Source organism: Amphiprion ocellaris, chromosome 2 (genome assembly GCF_022539595.1).
Source record: "Amphiprion ocellaris isolate individual 3 ecotype Okinawa chromosome 2, ASM2253959v1, whole genome shotgun sequence".
Lineage (NCBI taxonomy): Eukaryota > Metazoa > Chordata > Actinopteri > Pomacentridae > Amphiprion > Amphiprion ocellaris.
The window spans coordinates 25,266,396-25,287,341 of record NC_072767.1 but is presented as its reverse complement, the minus strand read 5'-3'; the positions used below and the strand labels follow the sequence as shown (position 1 = coordinate 25,287,341).

The following is a 20,946-nucleotide window of genomic DNA, read 5'->3' as shown; positions in this document are numbered from 1 at the left end:
TCAACACCACTGTCCTCCCACCTCCCCCACCTCCCCCACGGCTCTCTTGTTCTCCTTCTCTGAATCTTCCTGTGCATGTGTGATGGCTTCTGTAATGATGGCTCTTTGATGTGAAGGAGATCTGGGGTAAGCAGAGTGATTAGTTGGGTGGGAGGCAAGGAATGCGAGGCAGGTACACCACCTTTGTGTGTGTCGATCAGTACTCTTCTTCTCTCCCGTCAGACCTCGATCGACCATCCTGAATACGAATGCATCTCTCTGGATTTCTACAGCTTCTGTCTTCTTGCATGCACTTGTTTTTTAATCAACAATGAACTCATCAGTACATGTTCATTTTGCCAGTCTTTGCAGTGTACCACATCTCCACTCTTATTTATTTCACTGCTTTCCTTAAACCCCTCTGTCCCACTTTCAAACCAATTCAGGCATTTCCTGCAGCCAACTACAAAGCCCAAGCCTGTGTGAGCTGCTGACAGACATGTGTCCACAAAGGACAGAGAGAGAGAAACCCTTTGATTTGATGCATTGTGGAGGGGAAAAGATGGGCAGCATGGGGAGGGAAATGGGCCTGCTCTCTGATTTGATGGATATTCCTGACGTAAACTGGTAAAAAGGTGAGTGATGCTGGTGGTGCAGATGTGTGTGTGTGTGTGTGTGTGTGTGTGTGTGTGTGTGTGTCCAAATAAGTGTGTTTCTCTCCCTCCTCCTCTTCTTCCTCCTTTTCTGCCTCTGTCTCAAACAAAAGATTCAAGCCAAGACTACAAAATGGTAGTGGTGGAAGGAAAATAACTTTTCTGTTTTGCATCAATTATTTATTACTTCTCTGGACACCTCGGAGGTGAGAAACTTTGCCAGCCATTGTTGTAAAAGAGGTATAGGGAGCAGAGTGTAATCGCAAGGTATTTAGGGATCCAAGAAAGTGAGAGAATCAGAACAGGAAGGAGAAGGAGCAAAGCAGCGAGAGGAGAAAAGTGGAGAGAACTGTAGCAGTGTTGGGGAGAAATGAGTCTGACAGCCGAAGAGATTTTCATGCTCAGAGGCGAGATGATACTGTTTATAATCTTACTTCTCCTCACTAGATGTGGCTGCACAGGTGAGTCAGAATTTTATATTTGTGGTGTTGCTAAGGGAGGAAGAAACAGAGTGAAAGTTAGAAAAACCAGCGACCCTACGCATCTATTTCATGTGGTCACCATAAGCCCATGAAAGAATTTTTTTTATGACATGATGTCAAATGCAATATATTCTTCAATGCACGCAGTAAAAGCAGAGCTATATGCCTGGAAATAGGTTGACTGCAGTTTACTTTTATTTTTTCCATGTTATGACTTGTTGGGCTGAAATCAGACATAAAACAATTATAATACATCACAGACTGGAAGGCGTGTTTGTGTTCACACACAAAAAACACACAATCCTTCTTCTCAAAGAGGTCTTTCAATCTCTCTCATGTTCACTCCCTCTTGCTATAACAGCCTCTTTAATTTACACTGTCAACACACACACATGTGCACACACACTATAGGCTAATTAGGATAAGCTCCATATTTCTTTTATAAGCCCAATTAAAAACTAAGTGAGGCCACTTCTCAAAGCTGTCAGACTGTTTGATGTCGAGTTAGCAACCTCTTGCCATAGATGCTGCAGGAAGCTGTCTTGAGTCTGGACACGGGTCTCGTGGCGCTTCACCTCTAATTGTCCCCCAACTGAGTTCCATGCCAGCAGTAAAATCTTTTACGACTGGCCATCCAGCTATTCTCAGATGGGATCTCAGTGACCAGCGCTTCTCATAAATATGGGTTACATCATTTATGGTGTCTCCTTAAATTGATTTAGATTGATTCTTCATCTGTCATGTGGATGTATGTGTTTAAAGTAAGGGGGGGTCCTATTTGTGACACAGCCAACATAGATCACAAGCATCATCGCAGACATAGTTTAATTGTTCCACCAGTGCTGTCTCTGTTTTTATTCTCCCTAAGATCTGGCAGCCAGTCTGTCTTTTCCCTCTTTTCCCTTCTCTAACTGGAGGTTTGACTCTCTGTTTTTAAAGATACCCTCTAGAGCATCTACAGCTTTAACCATCAATATCCCCAAGCTCATTTATTTTTCCCTCTTTGTCATCCAAAAAATTTCTCTTAAAAGCTGTCATTTAAGACTAGGGGAAAGAATCTGGCGATTTCTTTGAAACTGTGGATGTGTGGTCTGGCACCACCCACATTATATCCTCATTTTGACAACCTGAACCTAAACATTTCCCTCAAAGAGTTGTAATCTAAACGCAAAATCTAGCACGCCACTGTAATTTACAGAATCTGTAGGTTAAAGGAACCCGGCATGTTAAAGCAGGGAAGAGGGACGCAGAGGGGAGTAATTCACTTTTAGGGGAGTCTGACTCAGGATCCAGATGCTGAAAGGAAGGAGCATATGTGTGTGACGAGGTATGCGTGTAACTGTGTGTTTTCTTTACACTTTAAAAAAATCTGTTTTAGGTTTAGATATCGGCTGTAAATGTCACCCTCTGAAAAGAACCTCAACAAGAAGACAAAACAAGCCAAACACAAAGCAAAAAGATACTGTAGCACATTGCAGATTTCTCTTTTCACAGTGAAATATCTACCATTTGAAACTTATATATGACACCTACATGAAGCACTAGGCGTCGAAAATGTAAACTCAGTATAAACCCTCATTATGATTATTCTTCTGCAGGATGGATCCTATATATTTTTTGACAGGAAAGAGAGAGGAAATCTGTTTATGCACTGCACATGATGAAGATAAGCTCCCCCACTGCCCAGTTTCCACTGATCCATGATCTCAATAGTGTACACATGTCACCATCTGCTACACTATAAATATCACATATACACTCACTCAAACCAGAAATCAGGTTAAGCAGTCGGTACTGTTTCACAAAACGTGATTGTCAAACATTCTATTGCACGGAGGTAGTGAGTAGCACAAATGTAAGTGGTTGCATGTTTTTATGCATGATGATGACAAATATGATGAGCATCTAAGACTGGATCACTGGTATGGCTTTAATTTAGAGATAGAATGTTGCATATCAAGGATATTCGTTCTAATACTGAAATGTATGAGAAGATTCCATTGCAGTTGTTGTTGTTGTGCTTTGTTTTGTTTACATTGTCTTCTAAACTCCCCGGAGTTCAGTGTTTCCACAATCATTCAAGCCTGCCATGTAATTAGCCAACAAAAGTGCCTAAACACCTTTCGGTGGATGGATGATCCATGCTGAGATCGAAAACAGCCACCAGGTGTTTACACTTGTCTTGCAGGAAACTAATTCGACTTTCCCAACAAAAGTGTGACTTTCTCTCAAGGGTAAACCCATAACAAATGAACAGACAGACAGGCCTGCACAAGTTTCTCTGCTCTTGCACGTTGCCGCTGGTATTTCCAGTCTATGTGGTGTGGGCCACATCATGTGAGGCCTTTTTACCCAGATTGCTATTATGATTTTATTGCAGTCTTGATTAGGCACATGTGACTAACTGCAAACCCCTGTTGGCAATGGGCGAGCGGTTGGCAGAAAACCGAGGTCATCCGGAGCTCTGAAATGTAACAAGATTCTGCCTCGTGGGTTCACAAGGCAAGAGACGTTCACTCTCGAATTTGATTCTTCTGACCGTGTGGAACAAAGTTGGCCCAATTCACCTCATTTCACACATTAACTGTTGTGCCTGCATAGGGGAGAGAAGACATTTTCATTCTGCAGGCGGGCTCCACTACCTCACAGAAGAAAAATGCTAACCCTGCTTCACTTCCCACGGAAAAACCAGCCAAGTTGACTTGGTAAGAGAAGGAAAATATTGGGGTCTTTTACATGCAAAAAATCAGAGGAGGAGCGGTAAATGGAAATATACTACTTTCCTTACATAAAAAGCAGAGCACATCAAAACTCAATCATGATATTTTCAAGAATAGGTTGGACTATGCTCCCTTTCTTCCCCCAGACTGTTTTTCCAGGCAATGGGGGAGAGAAATGGAAAGAGACACAGTTATGATTTGTATCATGATGGATGCCAACACAAATTGGGTAGCCATTTTTTTTCTCTCCCTGTTAGAGGGACTGCTGCAGAAAAAGACCCATTAGACATTTACCACATCAAAGAACCATTCAAATCTCTATCATGCACAGAGTGGGGAGCCAAGGAAAGGAGGGAGAGCAATATTAATGCAACCTTTTAAAAACGTTAGAAAAGGGGGCTGGTGCGTTCTCAGGAATCAGAGTGAGTAGAGGGGCTATGATGCTCCACCGCTCTTGTGTGGTCCCAGCTTCTCTTTTTTCTGTCTCTCTCCTGGTTCTTCCTCTTTCTCTCACAGTCTCTCTTCCCCCTTTTGTGGCTCTAAGCCTATGAACTGGCGTGGGCCCTTCCTTACTACACACCCAGCGGGGCTTTATAAAGGCAGGGCCGGAGGTCTCAGCAGCCACACACACTCTCTGCCTGTGCCTCTGCCTTTTGGTCTGGATGCTGCTCTGAAAGCCGGCTGTGTCAACTGCTCCAGGCTGCAGGTCGCGTGGATTAGAGATGCTGACGCCACATTACGGGGCCCCCAATCTTCTCCTTATCCTTCTTGGCTCCATCCTCATGGCTGTGGGCCAAGCTGCGATAGACAGCCAAGGTGAGGAGGCGACAGAGTTATTATTGTTGCATGAGGTTGGGTATTAGTAGCACTGTGGGCAGGCAAATAGACACACAGGGAGACTCAAGCAGGTAACCTCAACCTGGGAAAGGATGAGTGAGTGACGAGAGAATATTTTTAAAGAACTTAAAATGCGCTGGTGCATGAGTACAAACTCAGATGTGTGGGTGTAGTGGGGAGTCTGTTAGTGTAGATGAACAAAAGTTTGTGTTAGTATATTTTTGCCTGTGTCTACCTGTTTGTGTAAACTGTGGGATGGACTGTTTGTCTTTCCGTTGTTTTGGTGTGTGGTTGGAGGAATGTTCCTTTTTGACTTCCTTTGCTGTGAGTCTCTCAGTGGGCATGAACAGACAGAAACCACAGTGTCTTCTTGGCTGTTTCTGTCATTTTGACACCTCCTGAGGAACCCCTCATGATGTTTATGCCAAGGAGAATTATATGTCAAAATGTCAGGGAAAAGCAAAGACAGATGAGTGTGTGCAATAACTGAAACACTGGAATTCATGTGAAGCTTCTCTTTTGTGGAACTTGACTCAATTCACACGCACACACACACACACTCACACACACACACACACACACACATTAAGCTATCAGTATTACATGCCTTATTCTCTGAAAATTGGTGCATTCACACTCCTCCTATCTCATTCTCCGCCTTATTCTCTGGTTATGTGTGTTTGCATGGAGCAGTGCTGTACGAACTGGAGAAAGAGCCTGCCTACTGGGATGCACAGGCAAAGGCAACACTGGATGCTGCACTGAAACTCCGACCTCGGGACCACCAGGCCAAGAACATGATCCTGTTCCTTGGTGATGGTAGGTTCATGCTATCATTATAAAATCCATTCAAGCAAACATTCACTACTGGCATAGTTGTTGAGGTTTGTGCAAGAACGGTGCTGAATTATTCCTTACTGACCCATACAGATTGAACAGTGCACAGATGTGTCTGTATTTGCAGGGACTGATGAGAAAGTGATTGAACACTTTGACAATTTGGTTAATGTGCTCCAACTTTGTAAAAGTGACTTTGTGTTTGTGTGGACTTGACAAGCAAATGCTTGAAGTTGTGGGAGTATTGACTGAAGTTGAAAGGCAGACAGAGTGTTGCATAAATCACTTAGAGAGGTGGACAGTTGGGCATACAATGTATGTGACACTAGACTCATGACTGCTGGATTTGTGTCTTTTCTCCTGTCAGTTGTCAAAATTGTTTTCAGAAGACATGAAGATGTTTTTTTTTCTAATTAATCAAGTTGAAGACTAAAACTGAGCGAGAGTGAATAATGGACTTGCATGTATCTGGTGTCTAGAAACATGACTCTGAAGGAATGTTTCAAATCATTGACTGTCACAAACTGTATGGTACAATTCAGCTTGCCAGAGGAACAGGGAACTAAAGTGTAAACATGAACCAAAATTAAATGTATTCCAGTGACTACTGGGTTTTTGGAGTAGGTCTACAATGGACAATGTTTTTCACAGGCACAATATTTAGGTACCAAGAATCATACATATGAGACGCAAAGCTGCTCTCTCTAAATCAAAGCCACCCAGATTTTCAGCTTGGCTGAGTCTTTAAGTAGGCACTGTAATGACAGGCGCAGCTTCATTGGAGCGCAGTGCTATGGTACCAGTCCAATCAGGAGGTAGGATGGAGGAGGAGCAGTCGAAAGGAGAGGCTGAACAGGGTCCAAGAGCAGGAACCAATCCAGGACAGGGGCTTGCACATACAAATTTACATATGGCACCAGCACTAGGTTAATCACACCAAAAGGAGGCACTAGTCAAGGGCCTTAACATTGCTTTTATTTTGTGGTTTAACTATAGTGACTTTAAACTATGCAGTGTATGTTATGCATTTAGAAAGTGGATTGATAATTTATCCTTAAATGCAAGGACAGCGGGTGGTTAGCGATACCTTACTGTATAGCATCTTGTTCAGGTAAGCACTGAAAGGACTCCTCAGTTTGTTTTTAATGTTGTGCTGATGTTAAAATGTCAACAATGGCAATGACATTGGTTTTCTATGATTAATTGAAGAATTGGAAATACAACCAGCTGTGTCTCTAAAACGATATTTAATAACAAGAATTTTTAAAATACACATACTGCATGAAAATTATAGAGGACAATGTTGTAATTTCCAGTTTTACCTTGTATTTGACCCACTGTTCCAATGGCTGATCCCAGACACAATGTTACAGAACTGTGTTTATGTGGCTTATTGTAGCATGATGACATTGCCGCTGGATTACAGGTATAGTGCAGAACGGCACTTTATGACAAAAATTTTCATAAATGAGAAAAACATACATTTTGTGTATTTGCTAATACACTATGTAAAGGTCAAAAGCAATGTAATTGTAGACTTAACCTGCATCGTATAGGTGTAGTGAGGTATGCTACAGTGCTTGGAAAATGAACCATGCATTCAAGGGTTAAAAAATTCTCTTGTAAACAAAGCCACATTTATGCTCAGCGTTGCTCACCCAAATGCATTGTATATATCCTTCACCAATGTGTTCAATGTATTTTCTTCCTCACAAAACATTTACAAAGCTATTTTTTGTAGATGTTTTATGTAGTGCATTGTTTGCACCGTTGCTTTCTTGTTAGCAGTCTTCTTTTCCACTGCCCTTGTTGGCACAATTCTACGATTGTTGGTACCATAAACTGCTGATTAGCTGAGTGCAGTACAGTGTGTGTATAGCGTGAAATCATCTGCGTGATTAGAGTCCTGGCAACAATGATATGCCTATTCATGTACTGCATGTTCAGTACTTTGTACCTTTAACATCATGAGATGCTCAATGTGCTCTCCTTTAGCAGTGTAATCTGGCACTTCAGTGCACAAGGCCGACTACTGCCAGTCAGGGAAAGTTTCCATCTGGAATAGATTTGATTGGAAAATTCTTCACATTAATTGTCACTTGTGTGGTACGCTCGCAGCTCGTGAGGCATTTATTTAATTTATGTAAGGGAAGCGGTTTAAAGGCAGAAAAGATTTAAGAATGTTTTTTTTCCTGTTAACTACTACAGTGTCTGGTTTAAATCAAACCTGCTTACTCACATTTCAGGGTGGTCGGGGCTGAGTTTTCTTTGTGCGTCTCTCCTGCTTTGCTTTGCCCAGAGCCTGTTCTTAGTTGAATGACTGTGACTCTTAAGGGAGAGGTAAAAACATCAGTGAGTTTCTTCAACTTGGATTTGTAAATGTCAGAGGCAAAATCCAAGGACAAAAAATAGGACAAGACACAGCAGAGGACAAAACAGATTCTTTAGCTGTTTTAGAAAAAGTCATCAAAAGGAAACGTTGTGTTTGTAGCAGCTTGATGTATGCTGAAATGTTAAATGTACAACCAGTAGTATCTGAATTGTTACCTGGAAAAGTCAGTTTTGAGCCAGGTGATAATTTAACCCTTTGACGCCTGAATGTATTTACATTTAAATAAAAAATTATTTTTGGTGTGTGTTTTTGCTTTCCAGTTGATGCTACAATAAGTGGAGATTGTTAATTTATCTATTACACAGAGAACATAGATACAAAGATATATAATAACAATAACAGATATCTAATAATTAGGTCCCACTTCGAACTATCCGAGGAGAAACCAGTGCTTGTAAAAGGTTCCGAGACACGTATTGAATATGCACAAACCGGCATTGGGGTTATGGATACACTATCTCGGCTGCAGTCTGAATGAAAGTGGTATGTTGCGAATACGCAACAGTAGATGCCAAGGGGCTAGTGGGAAAGAGTTGCTCTCTTACAAAACCATGTCTTTAAAGGCCCCATATTGTGCCCTGTTCAGCCAGTTAACTAAAGTTTTCGGGAAATGCCTTTCAATTTTTCATCTCAAAATACTACAAAGATACCATTATTGTGTAACCACTGATCTTAGTTCTGCTATAAATTAGCTGTTTTAGTGCCTGTAGCTTTAAAAACAATTGATCTGCTGCTGTCTATGCCCCCTTGAGGAAGAAGACTCTCTCTGTATCTGTGACTGACAACGCAGAGCAAATGTGTAAGACCAGGACATTCTGTCGCCTCTAACCTCTCTTTATTAATAATCATTATACATGGAAATTTGCCCAACACACAGCACAGTTGTTTCAAATGTATGTATGTATCTATGTATGTATCTATCTATGTATGTATAATGAGTTTGTCAGACAATGGTACACTATTAAATAAAGTTAGTGGTTTAACATTGCAGACCGGCAACTAGGAAATGGCTCTAAAGCGGCTGGTTAACCTGTAGTCTTAATAGGCTGCATTTCAGTCACTATTTTGTCCTTGTTCCATTGTCTGACAACAGAAACAAAACAATATGTGAAAGAGAACAGCTTTATTCAGAGTTCAGCTGTAGTGAAATACAGTATGTGAGCACAGAGAGTAGGAGAGAAGTGGCTTGAGGAATGGCAGAACTAAATTTTCGTATCTTTACATTTTTTTATTTTGCATCTCCAAGTTTATAAAAACCACAAAAGACAATAAAAATGGGACCTTGAAATGCTCCATTCATTTGTGGGTTCAGCTGATGTTAATTGACTTCACATGCTTTGATTTTGTTTACTCATATTTCACTTCATAGTTTCCGGCATCTTCAGTGGGGCCTGCATTCGAGTTGGAGAACTACGACTAATACATTATTTATTATGTCCACAGACAGAGATAGCTAGTCTAAAAAATAAAGGTGTACCTTACCAGTGACCTTCACTTGTCAATTATTGTCTTGTAGGAATGGGCGTGTCCACAGTGTCAGCAGCTCGAATCCTGCGAGGTCAGATGGAGGGTGGGTCTGGGGAAGAAACCATGCTGGCCATGGACACCTTCCCATATGTGGCCCTGTCTAAGGTAACAACACAGCACTGTTAACCTTCATTGACAAATTATCATTATCTTTCTTGGAACACTGGAATATATATATTCCTCTTTTGCAAGTAAATTTCTCAACTGTTTTTGTTCCTTTGCCTGTTGCAGGTAACCATGTATTACAGCTTTAACTATTATAGCCTTTCACTAGTGCATTATCTTAAAATATTGTACTGATATTTGTAAAATTGGGAAAAAGGGGCATTTTAAACATATTGATTTTTCGAAATACATTACAGCTAAGAAATGGAAACAGGCCAAAACAATTCTTAAATTGTGTGTGTGTGTTTGTCTGTGTTTAGTGTGTGAGAGAGGACAAGAAAGTGAGAGACAGAAAAAGGTGCCAAATGCTGAGTGATCACTAAACAAGGATTTATGTGCACAAATGTATATAGATCTTGCAATGTACCCATGGTTGCTTGGTAAATCATTACATTGTGACATATAAAGAAAGGAGCAATGAAAACTGAAGGACAAAATTAGAGAAAGATGCACTGTAAATGAATCCTCTAGTATAAATAAAGATGGGTCGAGGCATATACTTCCCTTAACTTGTCATACAATTCCACTGCAGCTTCATTTATTAAACTAAGTATTTTGTTGAATTCAAGACTATCACTGAAAATCCTGACAGTAAGGTAGAGGCAGTGAACACAGATTTAAAGTCAGATTTAGCATCCTAAATCCTATAATCCATAAATGATTGTAATTAAGTATAATTGAAGAGTCTTTCTTGTCTCAAACTGTAATCCAAAAGGAGTTTACATTGACTTTATTCAAGAAAAAATTACATAACATTTTCTAGTTGTAGATTCCAGGAAGATCTGCTGCCCAAGTGGCAGATCAGCATGCATCATTAAGCATTTCTGTTTAGAAGAAGGGGAATATTGGCTTAATTATAGTACCAGTTAAAAGTTTGGACACATCTTCTCATTTAATGGTTTTTCTTTGTTTTCATGACTATTTACATTGTAGATTCTCACTGAAGGCATCACAACTATGAATGAACACTTATGGAATTATGTAGTAAGCAAAAAAGTGTGAAATACGTCAAAGCATGTTTTGTATTTTAGATTCTTCAGAGTAGCCACCCTTTGCTTTGATTATTGCTTTGAACTCTTGGCATTCTCTTGATGAGCTTCATGAGATAATCACCTGAAATGGTTTTTGAACAGTCTTGAAGGAGTTCCCAAAGATGCTGATCACCTGTTGGCTCTTTTGCCTTCACTCTGTGGTCCATCTCATCCCAAACCATCTCATCTGGGTTTAAGTCAGGTGACTGTAAAGGCCAGGTCATCTGACGCAGCACTCCATCACTTTCCTTCTTGGTCAAATAGTCCTTACACAACCTGGAGGTGTGTTTGGGGTCATTGTCCTGTTGAAAAATAAATGATGGTCCAACTAATCAAGCATGTCGCTGCAGGATGCTGTGCTAGCCGCACTGGTTCAGTGTGCCTTCAGTTTTGAATAAATCATCATCAGTGTCACCAGCAAAGCACCCTCACACCATCACACCTCCTTCTCCATGCTTCACGGTGGGAACCATGCATGTAGAGACCATCCACACATCTTTTCTGCGAGGCACAACGAAATGGCCGGTCAAACCAAAAATCTCAAATTTGGACTCATCAGACCAAAGCACAGATTTCCATTGGTCTGATGTCCATTCCTTATGTTCTAAAGTAATGATGGACTGTTGTTTGTCTTTATTTAGCTGACTGGTTCTTGCCATAATATGGATTCTAACAGTTGTCAAATAGGGCTGTCAACTGTGAACCAACCTGACTTCTGCACAACACAACTGATAGTCCCAACCCCATTAAGAATGCAAGAAATTCCACAAATTAACCTTGACAAGGCACACCTGTGAAGTGAAAACCATTTCAGGTGACGACCTCATGAAGCTCATAGAGAGAATCCCAAGTGTGCAAAGCAGTAATCGAAGTAAAGGGTGCCTACTTTGAAGAATCTAAAATATGAAACATGTTTTGACTTATTTGACACGTTTTCATTTACTACATAATTCAGTATGTGTACATTCAAAATTTTGATGGCTTCAGTGACAATCTACAATGTAAATAGTCATGAAAATCAACCCAAAAAAAAAAAAAACATTAAATGAGAAGATTCTCCAAATTGTCCAAATTTTTGACTGGTGGTGTGTGCGTGTGTGTGTGTGTGTGTGTGTGTGTGTGTGTGTGTGTGTGTGTGTGTGTGTGTGTGTGTGTCTGTGTGTGTGTATGTATGTATGTGTGTATATATATATATGTATATATATATATATATATATATATATATATATATATATATATATATACATATATATATGTATATGTATATGTATATATATGTGTGTGTGTGTGTGTGTGTGTGTGTGTGTGTGTGTGTGTGTGTGTGTGTGTATAATTTTTTTTATTTTTTGTAAAGAGTTAAAGGTTTTGAATACTTTCTGATCCCCTGTATATTTATTTGCTTTTCTGTCTTTCTGTCTGTGTTTCTACTCCACAGACCTACAGTGTGGATAAGCAGGTAGCAGACAGTGCTAGCACAGCTACAGCCTACCACTGTGGGGTTAAGGCCAACGCTAAGACAGTAGGACTCAGTGCTAACGCCGTGGCCTATGAGTGCAACACCACCTTTGGTAACGAGGTCTACTCAGTACTACAACGTGCTAAAGCACAAGGTAAAGACACCATATGACTTGTAGAGTAGGACATGTAGCTATATGATAGAAAGGTCAACACGTTTGGATTATATTCTTATCTCCAGATATGCAATAACTGTATCTAATCTAAAATATAATTTGAGGAATAAAACAATCATCTGATAAGCATATGTCCTGCTACTCAGTTGTCAGAAGTTACAGTTCAATGTTCAGAATAAATATATCCGCAGCCTTTCATGCTGACCTGACCAGATCAGTTTTGTGATTGTGATCATTTCACAATCAAAAATTTCAAGTGAAATTGCACAGCTGTGTCAATTATGTGGAAGTTTGTATGCATTAAGTGTAGCATATTGTGTTTTCCATAACGTAACCTTTGTATATGTTTGTGTTAATTAGGTGACTACATAGTAGAAGGCTACAGATGTAGTAGTTATCAAAATCTAGATTGTATTGTGTTCAAGTATTGGAGTTTTTGCTTTCACAAAAAATATTTTTTAAAAGTTTTACTGTATTATCTTGGGGCTGCACAGTGGCTCGGTGGTCAGCACTGTTGCTTTGCAGCTAGAAGATCCCTGGTTTGCGTCCCGGCCAGGGCCTGGGATCTTTCTGCATGGAGTTTGCATGTTCTCCCCGTGCATGTGTGGGTTTTCTCTGGGTACTCCTCCCACAGTGCAAAAACATGCTGAGGTTAATTGGTAATTCTAATTTGTCCGTAGGTGTGAGTGTGCTTGTTTGTCTCTCTGTGTAGTCCTGTGATAGACTGGCATCCTGTCCAGGGTGTCCCCTGCCTTCACCCTGAGTCAGCTGGGATAGACTCCAGCCCCCTTTTACCCTAATAAGGCTTAAGCTGTATATAAATAATAGATGGATGGGTGTATTACCTTAATACAATACAAAACAATGCATAAACTAAACAACAATTTCAAACCACTAACAAGTCCATCAATGAAAGGTCAGCACAGTCAGAGAACTGAAACACTAAGCAACTGTAGAGAGTTTGATCAATAGCAGTGATTACTTCAACTATAAGAAAAGGGTTGGAAAAGTAAAGCAATAAAGATCAATTCTGAAGTTCAGTCTCCAAAAAAGAGTCCAAAAAATCCCAGACAAGCCCTCATTAATGTTTGACCTATCTTGTGGTTGATAAGTTGAGACCAACACCAAAGGTATTTATTTAAATAACTAACACCTCAAGTTAACATCTAGGGGTTAAAGTGCAAAAGCACTTGCAGCCATGAAAGAAATAATGAACTCCAGCCGCAAGAGTGTGGAGATAAATGCAAGCTACTAAAGGCATGTCTTTCATCTGCACCTTCTCAGATGTGAACACTTAAGCCCTGCTACCACCCAAAAACTTTTGCAATTCCATTGCTGTTCCAGTGAGGGTGCAGAGGGGTGCAACAATGGGTTCCTCCCTAATGTCAAGATGGGTAATTCAACAAGTCATTGGACTCAACCACATGGGATTATTTGTTTCCCATTTAACACTTTTTCTTTAACTATAATCTTTCAGTAATTTAAAACACGCTTATATTGTCCAACCACCAAGGTCCTCTATTATAATGAACTTATCCTAAACACAACCAAACAGGGAGGGAAAGTATTTGTTTCTCTGCTAATGTACAGCCAGCAGTTCCAGGGTAGCAACAAATATCCTTTCTGGATGTTCATGCTGGAGGACTCCTTCACACTGCATTTATGATCCACTGTTATAGCTCTAACTTGGGTATGTTTCTTTGTTGTTCAGGTAAATCAGTTGGCATAGTGACCACAACACGTGTCCAGCATGCCTCCCCAGCTGCGTCCTATGCTCACTCGGTCAGCCGCACCTGGTACAGCGATGCAGATCTTCCTTCCAGTGCACGCCAACAAGGTTGCGTCGACATTGCCACTCAGATGGTCACCAACGTAGATATTGATGTATGAACGAACAATTCTGTTTCAGTCATTAAGGAGCTTTGATCCATTTTATTAGTTTATTAGACTTTTAAAAAAAAACATTTAACCTTACTACAGAACTGACAGACAAGGTGTAGGGGATAATAATAGCCATTACAACTCCTTGGCATTCACAAGAGATTGACATTATTGTAGGTGGTGTCATTTGTGACTTCAGATGCATGCCAATCAAGTTTAATGACATATGTTTTACTGGTGGTTTCTCACAGTGCATAATTTCTGACTAAATGTTGATGTCCACTTTGTTTTCATGTCACATTGTGAAATCATATTACTCCTGAATAATTTATCTCTTGGAATGCACACTGCACCAAGGAAACATATCAAACATATCATGTAAAGTTGTAGTATACTAGGGATGAGCTCTCAAATCAGAGGACCAATAAACAACAATAACATAACCAATAATAGCATACTTTGCTAACACCTATGCTACACAGAACAGACAAGTTGTATTTTTTGTCTATAAATAAAATCTTAACCGCGTTTTGAAGGCCACATATAAATGAGTATCGTGTTCTCCCAACCATTTCCCATTTTGGTCTTCAGAACTCAGGTTCATACTGTTCCATTTTAGCCGATCCAATGAGAGAGTGATTTGCACTAGATGTAAGATGATTGCAAGTAAATACCAACAAACAAGCAGTATTGGAAAACTGCAATGTCAGGGAAGTACACTTCTTACATCTAATGACTGTCGTCTTTCTGATGTCCTTAAAGGTAATTCTTGGGGGAGGAAGGATGTACATGACACCAAAAGGCACCCCTGACCCCGAGTACCCTACATCCAACTCTCGCAAGGGCGACCGCAAAGACAAGCGGAACCTCATTGACGTGTGGCTGAAAGCTAGACCTGTACGATTATTGAACATTATTGTGAAACGGTTTCCACTCACAGAAAAGATGTTTACTACTCACAGTTTCATGTGTCCTCTGGTTTGTGTTTCAGAACAAGAAATCGCACTATGTTTGGCACAGGAAGCAGTTTGATGAGATAAGTGTTAAAACTACTGACCGTCTCATGGGTAGGTATATATATATACATGACAATAAAGCCACACTGCATATCTCGTTCTACTGATAAGCACAGATAGGTGAACCTACTGAAATCGATTACATAAACACACATCGACACTATAGACATGGTAAATTAAAGTGGTAGCAACAGAAAACACGCAGAAAAAAACATTCAAACACCCATTATATTTCTAAATCTGTGTCAATGTTATACAAATGTTGCCACATAAGCTTATCCAAGTTATGAAACCTTCTCAAGGGCTGAAAAACAAGAGAAATCCAGTAAACTCAGCTTTGATCTTTACAGCCATGTAAAATAGGCTGTTATTGGTGGTAAATTGTAAATTCACAGTTGACTGCTGTTATCACCGCCTACTACAGCGATAAAAACAAATGTTTGCGTTTCTTGCTGTAATATAATTGATAATAATACAGACTTCGCTGCCAATATCACAGAGCTGTTATCATCTTGTTATCGTCTTTCCCACATACATAGCTTTATGTTAGAAATGGATGAGTACTATCTGAAATCTCTTCTTAGGTCTTATCATCAGCGTGTCTTCAATCAGTCCAACGGCATTTTGAAAGTGTTCATTGTCTTAACGCTGTTCGCAACTCTTTCAAAAATGAATTAAGATGCCAGATTTCAGTCTTTGTGTGAAACTGATTTTATAATGGTATGTATGGTCTTGAAAACAATGATGATTTTGTTGAGAATTCTAGCAAGACATTGTAAAGATGGCCAGTTAAATATATGGGATTTCTAATTGTAAAAGCATGACTTTACTACATGGCTTTTAGTCAACTAGTTATTTAGTTGTGTATTATCTTTCATTCTGTATTTTAATGCTGGCCATTTAGACTTATCATAAAATTGCTGTGTACATGAAAGCTCCCTTTTGTTTGCTGTTCCAGGTCTGTTTGAGCCCAAGGACATGAGATTTGAGGTTTTCCGGAATGACACTCGTGATCCATCTATTGTGGAGATGACAGAAAAGGCCATTCAAATCCTCAAGAAGAATCCCAAAGGATTTTTCCTATTTGTAGAAGATGAGTACCATATAATAGTCCTCTAATTGTTTTTTTGTTTGTTTGTTTGTTTTAAGTAATTTTTGGCCTTTTAGCCTTTATTATACATGACAGTGGAGAGTAAGAGACCGGAAACATGGGTAGAAGAGTGGGGGGAATGACATGCAGTATATGGCCATGTGTCAAACCTATGACTGCTGAGTCGGGGCCTATAGCCCCTGTTTATGGGTGGCCCGCTCAGCCAGCTGAGTTATGTGGGCGCCCACAATCCTCTATTTTAAAATCTCAATAAGCATACTCTCATTAGCAATGTAAGAATGCATACTTATTGGCATAGTAATTTGTGGCTTGAGGGATGTATATAACGTATGAAACTCCGGTATACCAAGGTAAATTTGAAAGAATACAGATCTATTGATTCGAAATTGTCTTTGTTGTCCCTTTCTTTTCCAAAGAAACATTGAATGTTTTGGGCCACGTCTAAATGCCTTTTCTGTTATCTTCTGTTACGAGGGAGAATTGATCACGGCCACCATGACGGCATTGCCAAACTGGCACTGACTGAAACTGTGATGTTTGACCGGGCTATCCAGCGAGCAGCACAGCTCACCAGAGAATCTGATACACTGACTGTGGTCACTGCTGACCACTCTCATGTCTTCACCTTTGGTGGAAACACACCTCGTGGGAATCCCATCTTTGGTATGATTCGAAACACAAACACTTGATTGCAGTCCTGATTGAAATTAGCATTGACATCATATTCAAACTTGTGAAATTTACAATAAAATGGAACAAAAGACTAACAAACTGGATTTAGATGCACACTATATGCAGTAAATAGTCTGCCTATCTAAAATACCTGGGTTAGAATAAGAAATTCATACAAGGAGAAGCACAACATGCATCATATTTAAGATTGTGGCTTTTTAACTATGGTAAATGCTTTCATTTTTTGTCTCCAAGTACATTTGAGTTTGTGTCCTCATATTCCTCTATGTTACAATACAGGACATTGTTACTCACCTCACCCCATGGTTTGTTTGTTATTCAGGTCTGGCACCGAAGAAAGCAGACGACAAAATGCCTTTCACCAGCATCCTCTATGCCAACGGCCCTGGTTATGTTCACATAAATGGAACCAGAGGGAACATCACAATGGTGGATTATTGTAAGTACAAACTAATGTCTTTCAGATGCAGCAGTCGTCTGTGCTGATGTGTATACAGACAGTTTGAACTGATGTGGTTATGGCTGACTCATGCCTGTGTTTTTCTCTTGAAAGCAAAGAAGAAATATAATGTTTATAACTTTCACGGTTCAGTCTTCTGTTTGGTCCTCTGCACAGGCCACAATGTGTATGTGTAACTGTAGTTTGAAAAGTTATTTGTATTTCTTTGTGGAACATCACACTGCAGTGATTCAGCTCCTTCCTCTTGTTCTGCACCATTTGTTTTAGTCATTGCGTGAGTGTGTATACCTGAGGGTGGAAACACCTCTATCCAGGCATAAATTACCCCTTACGACCCCCACGGATGTGTTTGTGGACTCGATTCGGTTTTGAAATCCTTAGTTGTGCAAATTCAACCCATCTGGCACCTTAAGTAAACATGTGAGGGATTTGTAGACACAAAGATTTGTGTCCATCTGGATAAATATGAAGCACTCCAAAAGTCTGCACCTACAAGATATTCTTGTGAAGACTATGGAGCCCAAACGGTGTTGCAACATTTGTTTTTAGAGAAGTAGAGGTAAACAAGAGTGAAGGTTCTCAACAATATTTTTGTGACAATGAATTCACAATACAGCGAAAGGACCGCTTCTCTAGAAAACATCAAGGAGCACATCTTTCAAAATACTTGATCCTACTTGTTTTACAGCATTGTTTGTTTCACTCCAGAAAAGTCAGTCACTTGTTGCTGCAATTTTATCAAAAGAACTTTAATTACCTCCTGGGTTTTAAAAATGTTGTAATTAAGTGTAATTAGGTAAATTACAGAAGATTTGCAAAACACCATTTTATGGGAAAAACAACCACAAAAACATCAATGAGGTGAGTGTAATCTCAGGGCTATTCAAAGACGCTCTCTGTAGTGGGTGGTATTAGTGCAATCTCCTGTCAAAGACACTTAATGTCAGGGTGGAAAAGACCGGATATTCTTTTTTGTAAAATAGTAATTTTTATAGCTCAGTGTCTCACAGTACCATTTCAAAGTAAAGTTGATCTGGACTGACTTTGAGGTGGCAACACAATCTATAAAAGTACTTGTTTTGTATCTACAGTCGATGATCCCAGCAGAATGTTTTCTAAACAGTACTTGGTCACATTCTAAACTCTACATGCGTCTTTTTAGATGATGAGGAATACATGCAGCAGGCTGCCGTCCCACTGGATGCTGAGACACATGGTGGAGAGGATGTGGCCATCTATGCTAAAGGCCCAATGGCACACCTTTTCCACGGAGTGAAGGAGCAGAACTACGTGGCACATGTCATGGCCTACGCTGCCTGTTTGGAACCCTACACGAACTGCCCTCCTCACCCTCACAGCCACTCTTCAGCTGGGTGTTTGAATACACCTTTGAACCTCTTGTGTGGCCTGCTTGGCCTCCTCTGGCTGTTCAGATGACCCCTAAACAAACATATATCAACGCAGACTTACACAACTACTTTGCATGCATGCAGCAGGAACAGACTATGCACTAAACACCCAGAGTGTACATCCACACAAATGCACTGTATGCACACATGCTGGCAAATCAGAATGCAGGGATAAATATTCACACTACTGTATTTGTCAACAGAAAAAATATTTACATCACTCGATATCTAACCGTGTACACTTGTAACCTATCATGCATGTAAAATGCAGGCTTAAGCATGCATGTGTTAACTCTGTTCAGGTGCATACTAACAAGCAGCCAGGCACTGCAGGCTAGTGAACATGCAAATATGCAAAGATTAATCTCATTTCATGTGCAAGCAGTTCTTCAGGAAACAGCCCTTGCAAAGCCATTAACACCTGCAGTGTTTTATTCAAACAGTTTCTAACTTACACTTGCAACCTCACTACTCACCCGCATTTACTACTCATTTCATTAGTTTAGATTTGCCTCTTCTCATTTCTTAAGTTTAATAAGACACTGTTAGTGCTTTGCAAGGAGCTGTAATTTACTAATTACACATTAATCTGAGGCCTTGCCCATAATAACTTGAAACACACGAGCAGGCTGAGGGCTCACTGTTCAACCTTTGGACCTATAGGCAGGACACGTAACTGTGCATGATTGTCACTGTCCACAAGGAATAAATAACTCCATGATGATTACAAAAATCTGAATTATGAGACATCCAAAGCTGCAACACACACAAACCTTTCAAGAACTCAGTAAGATGCTGTTCATCTTTTTGAGGCTTTCAGGAATAGAATATATTGTGTGTAGCATTTGTTTTTAAGTATGTAACGTGACCTCATTGGTTTTGACTTGTACATGTCTTACATTAGATTGTATGTCACTTGATACAGTATGTATTCTGTTCAGATTGTAAATGAATGTATTTCATAAGTAAATTGTAAATGTATTTTTTTATACAGTTTTTTTCTGCAAATGCATAAGCATTAAAAAAAATCTGGTTTTCTTGGTGAGTTCATTCTTCAGTTCATTTAATCACAATTATTTTAAAGTAACAGCTTATTTTATGAGCTATATGTCTCCATTTCTATTGATCAAAATACTGAAGAGGACTTGACACAATTTTGTATAATGTGAGTATTGCAAGTCAAGCATTAGGCCTCAAAATCAGTGCAATAATTTAACACAAGGTTTAAAGTAGTCAGCACCTTTTTATGGTCGGTCAGAGTGCATCTTTGGATAGCTGAATACACATGGGAGATGTGTTAAGACATTTGTAAATATAAAAATGAAAATGTGCTAAAGAAAATCAACAAATTATCACATGAATATGCAACAGCACAAAGGAATCAGGTAATGGTGGATGCCTTTAAAACAATATGTAAAAATAGAAGGAATAAAAATAATACAGCAGACATAAAATAAGCAAAAAGTGAATTTACATCACTTCACTACTTCACTGAACTCAGTCACACAGCTTACACAAGGATCAGAAAACCCTCCCAGTAGTAGAAAGCTGGCATTGTGTTGGGTATCTCTGCAATGGAATCTGAAATATCAGGCTTATTTTCTTACACTTTACTTTTACCAGATAAATGTTATTTTGACAATGGTTGAGTTTACTCCACTGAGTCTTTTAGAACTTTTTTTTTCTCTTATTATTATCTTTTGCTGTAATATATCTAAATGTCAATTAAAAACAAAGAAAAGCACTCAGAGTACTTCGCCAAGTCTGGTGAGACATTGTATGATTTCCGATGGATAAGTCCAAATAAGTCTGCAGCAGTGGATTTTTAGTAGGATCATGGGATCGTCAGCAGGCAGCTGATGTAGTGTTTGTTTGTTGTCATAGTACAGTGGCGCCTTGCCCCTATCTTGCAATGATAAAAATGATAAATCAATGATAAATCTTTAACAAATCTGTGGATCCAGACTATAAGCTGCATCACTGCCAAAATCTAGTCAGGTGATCCTTGTGTCATTTCTGACCTTCTCTGAAAATTTCATCCAAATCCGTTTGTCAGTTTTTGAGTAATGTTGCGCACAGACACAAAAGTACACGATTGTCGAAATTATTTTGCTGCATTCCT

General features: G+C 39.6%; 1 protein-coding gene across 2 annotated transcripts; it reads left to right on the top strand.

The window, feature by feature from the left end:
* The first annotated feature begins 954 nt into the window (after positions 1-954).
* Positions 955-19,869, top strand: alpi.1 (alkaline phosphatase, intestinal, tandem duplicate 1). 2 transcript variants are annotated; one of them, XM_055006129.1, is made up of 11 exons: positions 955-1,093; positions 5,365-5,490; positions 9,417-9,532; positions 12,059-12,233; positions 13,966-14,138; positions 14,898-15,032; positions 15,127-15,202; positions 16,110-16,244; positions 16,734-16,925; positions 17,278-17,394; positions 18,578-19,869. In XM_055006129.1, the coding sequence occupies exons 1-11, from the start codon at positions 1,003-1,005 to the stop codon at positions 18,850-18,852; spliced, it is 1,611 nt and encodes a 536-aa protein (XP_054862104.1). In that variant the 5' UTR covers positions 955-1,002; the 3' UTR covers positions 18,853-19,869. The 2 variants fall into 2 exon arrangements, with proteins under 2 accessions (XP_054862104.1, XP_035808497.2); XM_035952604.2 differs by lacking the exon at positions 955-1,093 and adding an exon at positions 4,290-4,650.
* The last annotated feature ends 1,077 nt before the right edge of the window (positions 19,870-20,946 follow it).